A 13,422-nucleotide genomic window follows, 5' to 3' on the forward strand; every position below is an offset into this window, starting at 1 on the left:
AAAAGGGCCAAGTTTGAAGACCCCTGATCTAGGCCCTGGGTTGTGCGAATGGTGGGAGATGCCTACGGTTCCAAGGGGGCTCCGCATGAACTTGGGAGCGAGGAGTAACCGTTCGCTGGAGAGAAAAGTCCCCCCCCGGTCTTTTGACTGGCTGCGAGCTGTCTCTCCTTTCGCCTCGCCCACAGGAGCTGTCAGTGAGCGCTCGCTCCAGACAGAGGGCGGGGAACGCCGACTGGTTTAATCTCCCGGGGAGGATTCCGCAGCTCGCTCTCCTAATCCTCCTCCAACCTTCCTCCTCCCGCCGCTCAGGAGCGCTTCAGCGGAGTCCCCACGGCTGACTTCCCCTCCCTCGTTTTCCCCGCCCCGTCGCTAGCTGGAGGGGGCGGGCTGGAGCCGGGGCTGAGGCGGAGCTGGGCGGCTGGCCAAGGTGGCTCCAGGCGGGGCCGGGCTAGCCCGTGGCGCCGTTTCCCCTGGCAAGAAGCGCTGCTTCCCGACCCGCTGCGCTTTGTGTGCGCGCAAGCGGGAGTGACTCGGCGACAAGGCGGGAGCTCAGAGCGGGCGGCAAGTGAGGGAAGGCGGCGGCGGCGGCGGCGGCGGCGGGAGCAACAACACTATGAGCGGGGTTGGGGCGGCGGCCAGCGTCGCTGCCGCTTCTATTCCGGTCGGGAAAAGCGAGAAACTGGATGAGGCTCAAGCGCTGGCCCGCAGTTGCGCGGGAAGACCCGACTTTCAGCCTTGCGATGGGTTGTCGCTGTGCGCCACACACAGTCACGGCCGCTGCTTCCGTCTGCACTGGTGTTGCCATCTGGGCTGGTGCCATTGTGAGTACACAGGGCGAGGAGGCTGGGATGGGCGCGGCGGATGGGACGGGAGAAAGCAAACCAGAGGAGGGATTGCGGCGGCGGCGGGGGGGGGGGGTGTCCCTGCAAGCTGCTGCCTTCCAGATGTTCCGCGCTGTTGCAGGGAACCCCTTGGCGGAAGGCTGCAGATTCGTGACGAGGCAGCGGGCGGAGATTGGTGGAGCCTTCGGAAAGGGAGAGAGATTAGCTAACCACACCGGGGACGGAGAAGAATCGGTAGTCCTGAGGGGAAAACCTAAACCTTTTGGTGGGTTTCGGGTTGTGGCTTTTGCTCTAGAACAGGGGTCTTCAAACTTGGCCCTTTTATGACTTGTGGACTTCAACTCCCAGAATTCCTCAGCCAGCAAAGCTGGCTGAGGAATTCTGGGAGTTGAAGTCCACAAGTCATAAAAGGGCCAAGTTTGAAGACCCCTGCTCTAGAAGGAACCACTTCGAGGAGGAGGTGGGCTCTTCTTGCCTGATTTCTTTTTCCCTCGTCTCGATGCCGATGCCCGGAGCGAAGATTTGACGAAGGACCAATGGTGACAGACAGCGTGGCATCCGCAGCCTAGATGGAGTTCTGTGTTCTCCCGGGGAAGAGAGATCTCCTGAGGGCTTTTGACTAGGTCTAGGTAGGACAAGCTAAGGAAGGAGTGGGCTGATCTGCGCGCCGACCGCGCCAATCAGCCGAGCGCCGCGATCGGCTGAGTTGGTGCCGGCATCCCGCGGCCCAGATCGCCGCGCAGCACAGTAGCGGGGAGGACGCACCGCGACATAAAGGATCCATCCCTCCTCTTTCACCAGTTGCCTTTTTCCTAGATCTTGATTCCATAGGCAATGAAAGGTAGCAAACCACTTAGTTAAGCCTTCCGTGGCTATTAGAAGCAGCTTAGCTCGCTCTTTCTTTCTTTCTTTTCCCCCCCAACTATAGCATAACTGCTGAAGTCATATATTCCTGTATTAGACAAGAAGTAGAATCATCCTTCAATACTATGGACAGTAAAACCTCTTGGCTTTTCCCATTCAATCTTTTCTTTATTTAGAGAAGATGGGTGGCTCTCCTGATGTAGCTCCAACCAGTACCAATCAATGTTGAGGGAGGATGGGAATTGTAACTCTACATTTGGAGGGCGCAGTTCTCTAAACCTTGAGCCAACTGTTGTAGTTTGCATAGAATAATGTAAATAATAGTAAGTGAAGCTTGCTTTTGGATTATAATAAAAAAGGCCATTCACATTTCTTCTGTGGCTGCATATGTAATTTCAGGGCTTTTTTTCTCATAGAATGCTCAGAACGGAGTTCCAGCACCATTTTTGGATGGAACCTTGTAGAGTAGGCAAGGCGGGTTGTATGACATGTGTGAGTTCCAGCACCTTTTTCTTTTACAAAAAAAGCACTGTGTAATTTGATATATGGTTTGAAAACCTAGCCTGAGATTGTCATGGAATGGTTTTATGCCTAATACTAGCTGTCTAGTTTTCAAGTTACTGTTTTCACTGATTCCCTTAGTTTGACTGTATTACTCTTAGATAAAGAATGTTGTCTGCTCATCTTTTCTTGGTGTTCAGATTAAATTTTCCAATTGACTAACAGCTCATTAATGGTTTTTGATAAAAAGTAAAAGAGTAAAAGATGGGACACTGGGAAAAAAGTTATAAACTGTAAACATATAACTTACTTCACACTTTTATCTGCAGTGGAAATGGCAATAAGCGGAAGTAATAATATCCGTCTGGAACTAGTCACAAAACAAATGTCACCAGCTAGCTATAACCACTTCATTATCCAGAGCCAGAAAACTGGAAGTCAAACCATGGGGCTTGTTGTAGCAGATAAATAGCACTTTATGTTTTCTCTGTAAGGATGCCATTGTTTTCACTCAAAGCTCCAAAGGTTTTCTCCCCATTCATAGGGGCAGCATAATCTGCTAGACTCAAGTCCTAGGAGTCGTGAAAATTATAATGTGCAAATTATTTTGTTTTCTGTTTTTAAAGTATTTTTCATTTATAAATTAGAAGTTATTTTGTCTCCTTCTGGAAGCTGCCTATCTAAATAGAAAGTATAAAGTTATCAGTTATAATTCTACCTGTCCAATCTGAAATTCTGCTTGTTTTGGTGTTCTTGTGTTTTCATAAGTTTTTTTTTCTTTCTAGCAGTGCATCAGTGTGCTAGCAAATGGCAATAAAACATACAATTCTTCTAAGAAAATGGGTAAGGGCAGTGTGAAATTTGACATTTTCCCTATCTCTAGATTGCAGAAATATCCTGTTGGTTACTGCTCTTGAATTATATGTTACCTTCTCTTCTAGCACCATGTTCGGCATTAAACTAGGTCTGAGCAGAACAGTTTTTTTTTCTAAAGAACGAATTGTGTAATCCATAGTAATGTTCACTGATTGCTCAAGATAATGTTTTTATTTTCAGGCTATCGATCAATCAAGCCTATCTGAATTTGTTGCTTTAATGCTTCTGATCAAATGGCTGAGTTTATTTTCTCCACTTTCAAACACTATAGTCACAGCAGGGTTGGGTGCATCATCTAAAATCCAAATTGTATTAGACTGTCTGAAAGCATTAAGTACAAGTGATCCCATATACGACTGAGCTTAGAATTTCTGTACAGTCTCTTTCATGTACTCATTAAAAACATCACAGGTTTTCTTTTATGATATATATATCCCAAGTGGAAATCGCAACAGACATTATGTGAGATTTGGCTTTTTGCTTTTGGTAGTACTATACTCCAGTGAGGCCATCTGATTATGTACCATTACGTTAGGGCTGATTCTTATCAAGCACACAGAGAGATTTTCTCCATAATGATTTATTGCTAACCTGGTCTTTTAGATCTCCCAGTGGTGTAGTCATTGCCACTGTAACTGAGTCAATTCACTTTGCTGTTGGTTATCTTCTTCTCTTTCCTTCCACTTTTCCCAGCACAAGTCTCTTTTCCATGTACTGTGTCACAGGGAATACCATGGCTTGCGCTTTCTGATTTTTGTAGGTATAGGTAGATCATGGCATCTGATTATCTTTTCCAAGCTCTTCATGGCTGCTCTACCAAATGTTTGTGTGCGGCATATTTGACTGCTTGTTACTTTATTGATGATGGTTGACCCTACAAGGCAGAAAGTATTTAATATACATTCAGCATATAGATTGAATAAAAAGGGGAGATTATACAGCCTTGACTCACTTCTTTGGCAACCTGGAGTCAGTGTTCCTCATTATGTTCTATCTCTACTATCCTATCAGGAGAATTAGATGTTCTGGGATTCTCATTTTTCTAACCATATTCTACAACTTGACCCAATCAGCACAACTGAATGTATTTTTTTATAATAAAAGAAGCACATACTGATTTCCTTTTCCTATTCTTTGGCTTTCTCAATTATCTAGGCTGCATCAGCAATTATGTCTTGTATTACTCAGCCTTTTTTAAAACCAGCTTGAATATCTGGCATCTCTTTTTCCATGTAGGGCAGGGGTCTTCAAACCTGGCCCTTTTATGACTCATGGACTTCAACTCCCAGAATTCCTCAGCCAGCATGCCTGGCTGAGGAATTCTGGGAGTTGAAGTCCATGAGTCATAAAAGGGCCGGGTTTGAAGACCCCTGAAGTAGGGCCATCTAATTTTCATGAGATGATCTTGAGGATTATTTTCTTAGCATGTGAAATTAAAGATTTCTGATGAAACTCGCTAAACTTTACATAGGTGAAATTATTTAAATAATGTCTTTGTTGCCCTAAATGTAATGATTGAGTTGGCATAAATCAAAGAGGTAACAATTAATATCTTCAAGGCAAGAATGGTATCTATAGTGGTTCCAGATTAAGTTCCTCTCATTTCTTACTAGAGCTAGAAGATAGGCCTGCCTCAAACGTGAGCACATTTACCAGGAATTGTCAAGACTTTGAACTAAATGAAGCAATAGTTTTTATTAAAATCTGAATTGGAACGTCTTCTCTTATTCCTGGGACAGACTCCATATGCCTGTATTAATTCACTTATTTTTGTAAAGACAGATGCTGAGCCTTGTGCCAGTGAAGAGGCAAAAACAGTGTATAGAATGGTATGTCATGTTTTGCATCCTTCCCTGGGGAAGGAATAGGGCTTAAACACAGCTGCAGAGAGAGGGTAAAAACAGCAAGTAATGTGAATGTCTTCTTACAGAGTTATACAGAGGCAACACTTTCTAGGAACTTCAGCTTAAAATGGTGGATAATGATTATTATTTTCAGTTAAAGACCCTGGGCTTGGTTGGTTTGGTTTTTTTCCCCATCTAATGTAATGTTCTCTTAAAAGATGAAAATGTTCAGAAATCTATGGAAAACTTTGAAGTATCACAAAGTCTTCCTTAGATTTCTGATTCTTTTTTTACCTCTTGAGAGAAACAGATGCAAATAGTTATAAAAACTTCTTATGGATTTAGCACTTAAACAGAGTCTCCTCGGGAATATTGCATAATGAAATATATATTTTAGTCAAATTACTTGCAATTTCCAGATGTGGGTGATAAATAATCAGAATACATGTATATATTTATTCAATTACAATTAATTGTTTCTGCTTGGAGTTAATTGAACATGATTCTGTTTTGGAAAGTTTCCAAGATACAGCAAAGGAAATATTTTTATGTTTTTTTGGCAATTTTTTTTTGCAGTTTTAATATATACTGCCTTTAGGACTCCATAAATTGTTTTCCAGTCTTTTTATTAAAAAAAATTGCATGCTAGCTTCATACTATCCTACTATATGGCCTCAGTATGCCTACAGCCTGGCAATATAATCCTTCTACAACCATGGTATGCTGAGCAGAGAGTTATTAGCTACCAACGAAGAGTTGATTTGGGAACAATTTCATAACATATTATTTCAAGTGATCTCTCAATTTTAATTTATTATAATTAGAAATGTAACTGAGGCCAAACTAGAATTAGAACTTTTTAATATTTGAATAAACCATAGAACAGAAGTTGATGGTTGGACTTAAACTGAAAGACAGATGGAAGTAAAGCTTTTATCTCATTTTGCTAATTAATCTCCCAGGTATTAATAAGTATGGTTTATAAACATGAGTTTGCTATACTGTAATCCTACTATTTATGTGAAGCATTTCTGACACAGTGATGGTTTCTGATTTCTTGGTATGTAACATTTTTATAGGGAAATTCTATTATGTAAATGCAGGGCTTTTTTTCTCATAGAACGCTCAGAACAGAGTTCCGGCACCTTTTTTGGATGGAACCTTGTAGGGTAGGCAAGGCCGGTTGTATGACATGTGGGAGTTCCAGCACCTTTTTCTTTTACAAAAAAAGAACTGTGTAAATGTTTATTTATTTAAAGCACTTTTTGATTGCTCACCTTGTAAAACACAACTCTGAATGGCTCATGACAATAATAAAAACCAAATACAATAAAACAAACAAAACCTGAGGCACCTGATCCATATTCTCTGTCTAGCCCACGAAACAATACAGGTAGTTAATCTAAAACTTACTATTGAGTTGTAGCAGAGTAGGGAATATGCAGCTCTCTAGATGCCAATAAAATGCATTTTGCAAGCATCCTTAATCTTGAAGGGCTGCTATTTGTGAAGCTTTAGAAGACCAGTGGTTCCCATTCCTGGATTATGAGGTTTATGCTAAGAATGCATTTTAGGATATTTCTGATATACTTTTGGTCCCCAAGATCTGAGATAACCATGTTATTAAAATCTGATTTAATATTTTTAGATCGATATCCCTACCCTTCTTCTTGAAGGACATAGTATACACTCCTCTACTTTTTTCCCCACAACAACCACCCTGTGAGATAGACTAAACTGAGAGAGAGTGGTTAGTTCAAACACAAACAACCACTATGCCATACTAGCTCTCACAGAAGTATATTTTTGGTTGAGATAATGGGAAATTCAATTAATTGAATTAATAAGATAACATAAATATGTCAATTCGCAATATTAAATATTTTTGGCAATAGTTTGATACAATTTTGGAAGGTAATTCATAGCAATGCTTCCCATCCAATAATTTACACACGATTAATAATAATACTGTAAATTCACTAAGATATTATGTGAAATTGATCAGCAGATTCTTGACATATGAACATATAGTAGTTATAAGTTGGAAGCAAGTAGAATGAGGAATCAGTTAGAATTTAACTGATCAGGCGAATATCTTTTTCACAGCTCACACCTGTTTATGTTATTCTGTACTCCCATTTACATTTATGATGAAGGAAAAGGAAGCGGGGTTGTTCAAGTGGCAAGTATGAACAGATGTGGAACAAAAACAAGGATTAAACTCAAACCTCCATTTCATTTTTCCATAGAGAAGGATTAATTTTGCATAATACATTGATTTTTACTTTAGAGTTTGATAATAGTTTTTTTTCTCCGAGTAAGAACCTTTTTTTTGTAAATGCAACACAGTAGAATGCAAAAAATGATACATTTCCTCCACTAACATTTTCAAATATTATCTTTTATTAAACCCCTGCTAAAAAGCTTTTAACATATTCATCTTTATGCAACTCAAGAGATTTCATATTAGAAATTACTTTGGTTACGTACTTGTAAAACAAATACAATTGTACAATTGTAGATACCTGTTATTTTCTTAAGGCCTTTTCTCTGTGTATATTTCTCTTTCTCATCTATCCATGCATACATACATATACATGCATGCACACGCACATACCATACACATATACACACAGAGAGACACAAACTTTAATATACTTCTACATTTTGGAGATGTAATCATGATTTTATAATAATCATACCAAGTTTCCATTGTAGAACCTACTTTGCAAAGGTAGTTAGCAACTGTGAATTCAGAAAGCATTTTTCACATGTATAAAATTATTTCAGTTCATGAAATCTTTTGAAAGACTATCTGGTCTGTTTCAAGAATGAATGCATTTTATTTATTTATTTATTTTTAATTTTAATTCCATTTATATCCCGCCCTTCTCCGAAGACTCAGGGCGGCTTACAAGCTTAGCAGTAGCCTTCATTCTATGTATATGCCTGCTTATTAGGGCTTTCACACACACCCCCAAGCGACATTATTACAAAGTCAGCTTAATTGCCCCCAACAATCTGGGTCCTCATTTTACCTACCTCGGAAGGATGGAAGGCTGAGTCAACTTTGAGCCTGGTGGGATGCGAACCTGCACTAATTGCAGGCAGCTGGTGTTACTTAAGGAGGCATTAGCCCACTGCTCCACCAAGGCTCTGAGTAGCAGGGAGCACTCTCACAACACATCAGCTCATTATTTACTTGAAGGTATTCACTGCTGCTACCCAGATTGAAATGCTTGTATAAAAATGCAGTAATTCTTTATTCAACATATAATGGGTCAATGGTATTTTTCTTAAACCCTTCTACTAGTTAATGAACATTACAACATAGCATATTATTTTTTCACTCTAATATACCATTATTTGAAAGCATTTTTAATTTTTATTTTGATATTCTGAAAAAATTACATTCAGATAATCACTTCTAAAACAGATTTAAATATTTGCTTATTAAATTATCCTTTTGTGAATATTTTGAACAGATGATAAACCCTGTTAACATTTAGCAGAATCAGTCCTGACATAGAACTACTAATGTGATTAGAAAAAATAAAACAACAGAAATGTGAATTAACATAATGTTTTTAATTTTTACTTCAGAATCTCACATGTGATCATCTAATATTTTAGTTTGGATTTAATTTTATATCTGTATTCCCGAGTAACTAAACTTGTCCTTAAGGATTCTTAAGATTCTTCACATATCCATGATTTCTCAAATGTAGGCAAATGTGTAAGTTCTTATTTTACAAGTTATAGAGATATTAAAACACTTTACCTTTAAAACCCCAAAGATGGCAATATCAAATGATGCAAAAGAAATATTTGGTAATACATATCATCCTTCTGTATTGGTAATACTAACTGGCCATGGTAACAGAACATTAAATTAGATGGATTTTTTGATTGAATAAACAAGAAAATTCTTTTCACACTTATGTTGCACTTTGGAAGCTTCCTGTCTTACTTTTTCATAAATGTTGCATTTTTGCTTTAGAAACCATAATGTGGAATAAGAAATCACACACCCTACTTTTTGACTCATATGTGTCTGAAGATTCCTTAGAGACATTGTGTATTTAATGTAAGGGAATATATGGATAGTTAAAAGGCATGATATATTGGAATATATTAATTTAGGGTATGTATGTATTTATACCTTGAATTTACTTTGATTGAGAGCTAATCTGATTATTAAAAATAATTACTTGAAAAGATGATAAGCATTTAATTTTTGTCAATTAATGCTCAAATTATTGGGTTTCAGCATACTGATAATATCTGGCCCTGTGCTGTTGTGTAACTTCATCCAGCATGCCCATGTAGACATCAAATTGATGTAGCCTGACAAAGCAGGTCTCAGTGGATTTTCTTCTGAAAAGATGTTAAAAGATTGCACTGTAAGTTGAATAATTATATTAATCTTCATAGATTCACATAGCAATCCTGTATTCAATTGGACTTCTCTCTTAATAACTACTGGTAGGGTAACAGGTTACATCTACGATAACGTCCACATAATTAAAAATATTGTTAAAAAATCTGATATTGTTTTGTTTATGCTATATGCATATGAGAGCAGATAAGCATCATCTTAGAAGAGATATTCTACACTGTGGAAGATGTTGTGCATAGGACCTTATTAATTACGTTTGGGATGAAGTCAGTTTCCTCTCCAGTTCCCTCAGTATTGCACACAAGTATTAGAGACTGTGTGAATGTATATGTTAAAGGGCATAACTATTGGTGCAATTGTAAGAGTCCTGCCCTAACCATAATACACAGGCCATGAACCTCTAATACCCAAACCAAGCCATATGCGTAATGCAGACAATTGTCCATTTTTGCTAGGATTTGTATAGGTAGTGCATACAGTTTAAGGCCACAGGTAATTTTCTAAGAAGTAAGGGCTAGAGTGAGGGAGTTGATGATACAAAGTGGGCAGGACTTTGTAATATAAAGAGAGCCAAGCTACATTGGTTTCACCTATATCTTGGGTGCAAGTCTCTGGAGTCTTTTTTTAAACTGTATTAAATCAAGTTAAGTCCACCTTTTCATTTTTTTTCTGCTTCAAAATAGCAAAAAACTATCCCACTAATTTTTAGCTGTTTTGTGTACAGGGGATTATGGTACTGTAAAAATGTCACCCGAGGCTATATAGAGCTGTAGGGCCTCAAAAGTTAGTTGATAACTCCAAACATTTCAAGGACAAGTAGAACGGCTCCAAAAAGGTGATTATAGAATTGACTCATTGGGCTTTTCTTAATTGCTTTGCTGTGCAGTAGAAGTTTGTTGGAAGTTCACGTATTCTGAAACTAGATCTCAGCTGGCTTTGCTAAATGCAGGAAATCCAACAGCATTAAAAGTTTGCCATAATTTTTAATGGGAAACTGGAATTTATCAACTAATGCTATGAAGCTTCAGTTGATTAGCTCAGCCATATATCACATATATTTATGGTGGCTCCATCTAAGGAAACTAGGCCTCTTGTGAACACTTGAATCCCTAAAGCAGGAGTCCCCACCCCTGGTCCATGGACCAGCACCAGTCCACGGCATGCCAGTAACTGAGCTGCGCAAACAAGCGAAGCCCCATCCGCGGGATGCAAGCAGCACATGAAACCACGCCCCCCCTTCAATCCGTGGAAAAGCCTCTCTCTTCAGTCCCTGCTGCCCAAAAGGTTGAGGGCCTCTATCCTAAAACATTTCACTATTCAGAAATGGACTTGGTGTGTAAAACAATACAATTTCTCATTTTTCACAGTCCCACAAGCTCCCCTCCTCCCCCCCCCCCGTTGTCTATGTTGAATCCAGAAAGTAAAGTGTCTCTTTGGAGCCATAAAATCATCCACCGTTTTCCAGCTTAGGTTTGCATACTTTAGTGTTCAAAAATTTTATCTGCAATATTATAGAGGATGCTCTTGACACAAACATTAATTCCCACTTTCTCTAATTATAGTTTACTTTGAGCTTTCATAGAAAATAACTTTTTCCTGGTGGGTTTAAAGGCACAATGTTGAACTGCTACCTCCACATAGAAAAACAAAACATCTGTTTATGGAAAAGGAAGCTCAGCTGTGTTTATCATGTTTGTATTGGTAAGCAATACTTTAATTTCATTGCAGGGCAGGGGTGGGAGGAGAAGACTGTTCTACAGGGAACCCATAATCTAACTGATCCTTTTAAACATCATAGAATCTCACGAGTTTTCACCTACAAAAAACATTCAGTCCTTTTTATGCCAAATTACAAAAGGCTTGTGGAAGGTAGGATGTATTTCAGGGAAAAGTTTTTTTTTTAAATATGCTCTTTCAAATTGCATTTATTTTCCAATTACTTATAAATATTTGCCCATGTTTAAATAATCAAATATTAGTAATTAACTGCTGCTTGTCTACCTAGTTATTGGAGGGGTTTATAAACAAATCCAGATTTTCACAAGCTGCTGCCTTATGCCTGCTTATTCTTAGTTACTTTTGTATCAGTATGTTCTCAGTGTCATCCTCCACTGTCCGATCAGAAAACGTACCCTTTTTCTACAATATCAGAATGAGCATGCATTTATATTGGGTCAATATCAAAATGTATTCTACCAGGTGCCCTCAGTCATCAGAATATCTCACTGGCAACTAGAAAAGAAGGACTTCTTGATGATGAATCCTTGCATTTGGACTTCCATTTTCCAATGATGCTTGCCTGGCAGCCACTTCCTTATCCTGCCACGGGATAAAGATATTTTTATTCTGTTTGTCTAAGCTACATTATTCTGCACTAAGCTACATTTTTGGTTATATATATATATATATATATATATATATATATATATATATATATATATATATATATATATATATGGATCCTTGGTTTTTCGGGTTTTTCCCCGCGTAGAACTAAAGGTGTAGGCGCAACGTTTCGACGGAATCCCATCCGTCATCCTCAGGCTTTAGCTTCCTTCTTCTGGGAGAAGCATGTGGCTGTTTGTTCCTCTTTTTTAAACTGCCAGAGGGGGTGTGTTCTGTGGAGGTGTGCTCTGATTGGGTAGGGGACCAAGTGTGTTCTGATTGGGTGGGAGTGTGTTTTGAATGGTGGGTGTGTTCTGATTGGGTGGGGGGGTGTTCTGAGTGGAGTTCTAATATATATATTAGAGTTTTTAACTTCTGTTTATCACATGTACCCTAAAAGCAAAGGTATTTGGGTAGTATTTGTAGTTATAAATGAAAAAAAGGAACTGTGTTAGTGTAGAATGCACTTTCACCAATCTGAAATAAAATGTGTAGTGCCATCAGTTGGATGGTAAAGAGAAGCAATTGTCATCTTTCTCTTTTAATGAAAGAATAAATATAATTACCATTTATGTGGACAATCGTGTTTTCCAAACTTGGCAACTTTTAAGATTTGTAGACTTCAGTGCCCAGAATTCCCCAGCCAACATGCTACATTATTTGCGGTAGGCTTGGAGATTGTACAGGTGATTCCTCACAAGATTTTTATTACACAAATACTCTACCTTTTTCACAAAATTTAACAGCAGTTCAGGCAAAGTTGTTTTCCATTTGCAACCTTCCCAGTTTTCCTCCTGCTTCTCCCATCTGTTTTCTTTTCAGAAAAATCGATTAAAAGGAGAATAATAAAATAAAAAAATAAAATAAAATACCTACACAAATATTTGTATTAATAGAAGCTATCCTACTGAAAACAAAAAAGTAATATTTATGTTTTCTTACCATGCAAAATGAGGGTTAATTTATTTATTTATTTATTTATTTATTTATTTATTTATTTATTTATTTATTTATTTATTTATTTATTTATTTATTTATTTATTCATTTAATGGGACTTATATGCCGCCCTATCTCCCGAAGGACTCAGGGCGGCTAACAACAGTAAAATACAAGTAAAATACAAATATTAAAAATTAAACTATATCTATAGCCCCAACTACAACCAATAAAACCTTAAAACCATATTAAAAACCCCTTATCATTTTAAATAATTATAAAATTGGGGCCTTCTACTGAACTACTGTGAGGTAAAACAATTTTAGTGCTATTCCGAGCAAACATGCACAAATGGACTACTATTGTGCCCTGCGGTAGAGCTGGCGGCGTGGCATCTCCGGCCCGCCCCCTGAACCGCTGCTGCCGTTACAACCATCCTGAGCGGGGCCGGAGTTGCTGTTCTGCCTCGGCTGCCTAATCTGCTCCCGGATAGCGGCGGCGTCTCCGAGTGATCAAGGAGACGCCGCAGACCAGCTTTACGACGGTAGCGGCAGCAACGAAGACGCGGGCGGTGAGACAGCTTCTCCAAGGGGCCTTGACAGAGGCCTTGACAGAGGCGCTAGCAACAGCAGTGCGGCGTCTCCGGCCCGCCCCCTGAACCGATACAGTCATCTTGAGTGGGGCCGGTGCCTTCTTCTTCCTAGACCACCTTGGGCTGCTCCTAGGCGGCGGTGCCTCCGTAAGATTCGCACCAAAGGAGACGCTGGGCAATGG

The 13,422-nt window shown here is 39.1% G+C and overlaps 1 protein-coding gene across 1 annotated transcript in view; it reads left to right on the forward strand.

Moving 5' to 3' along the window:
- The first annotated feature begins 479 nt into the window (after window positions 1-479).
- Window positions 480-13,422, forward strand: part of LOC308668461 (UPF0524 protein C3orf70) — a 28,013-nt gene continuing 15,070 nt past the window's right edge. Inside the window, exon 1 of the mRNA XM_081328390.1 lies at window positions 480-821. Within this exon, the coding sequence (XP_081184516.1) occupies window positions 614-821 (208 nt within the window). The 5' untranslated portion in view covers window positions 480-613. The remainder of the gene's footprint in view (window positions 822-13,422) is intronic.

Source organism: Vipera berus, assembly GCF_964194415.1.
Source record: "Vipera berus genome assembly, chromosome: 5".
NCBI lineage: Eukaryota > Metazoa > Chordata > Lepidosauria > Squamata > Viperidae > Vipera > Vipera berus.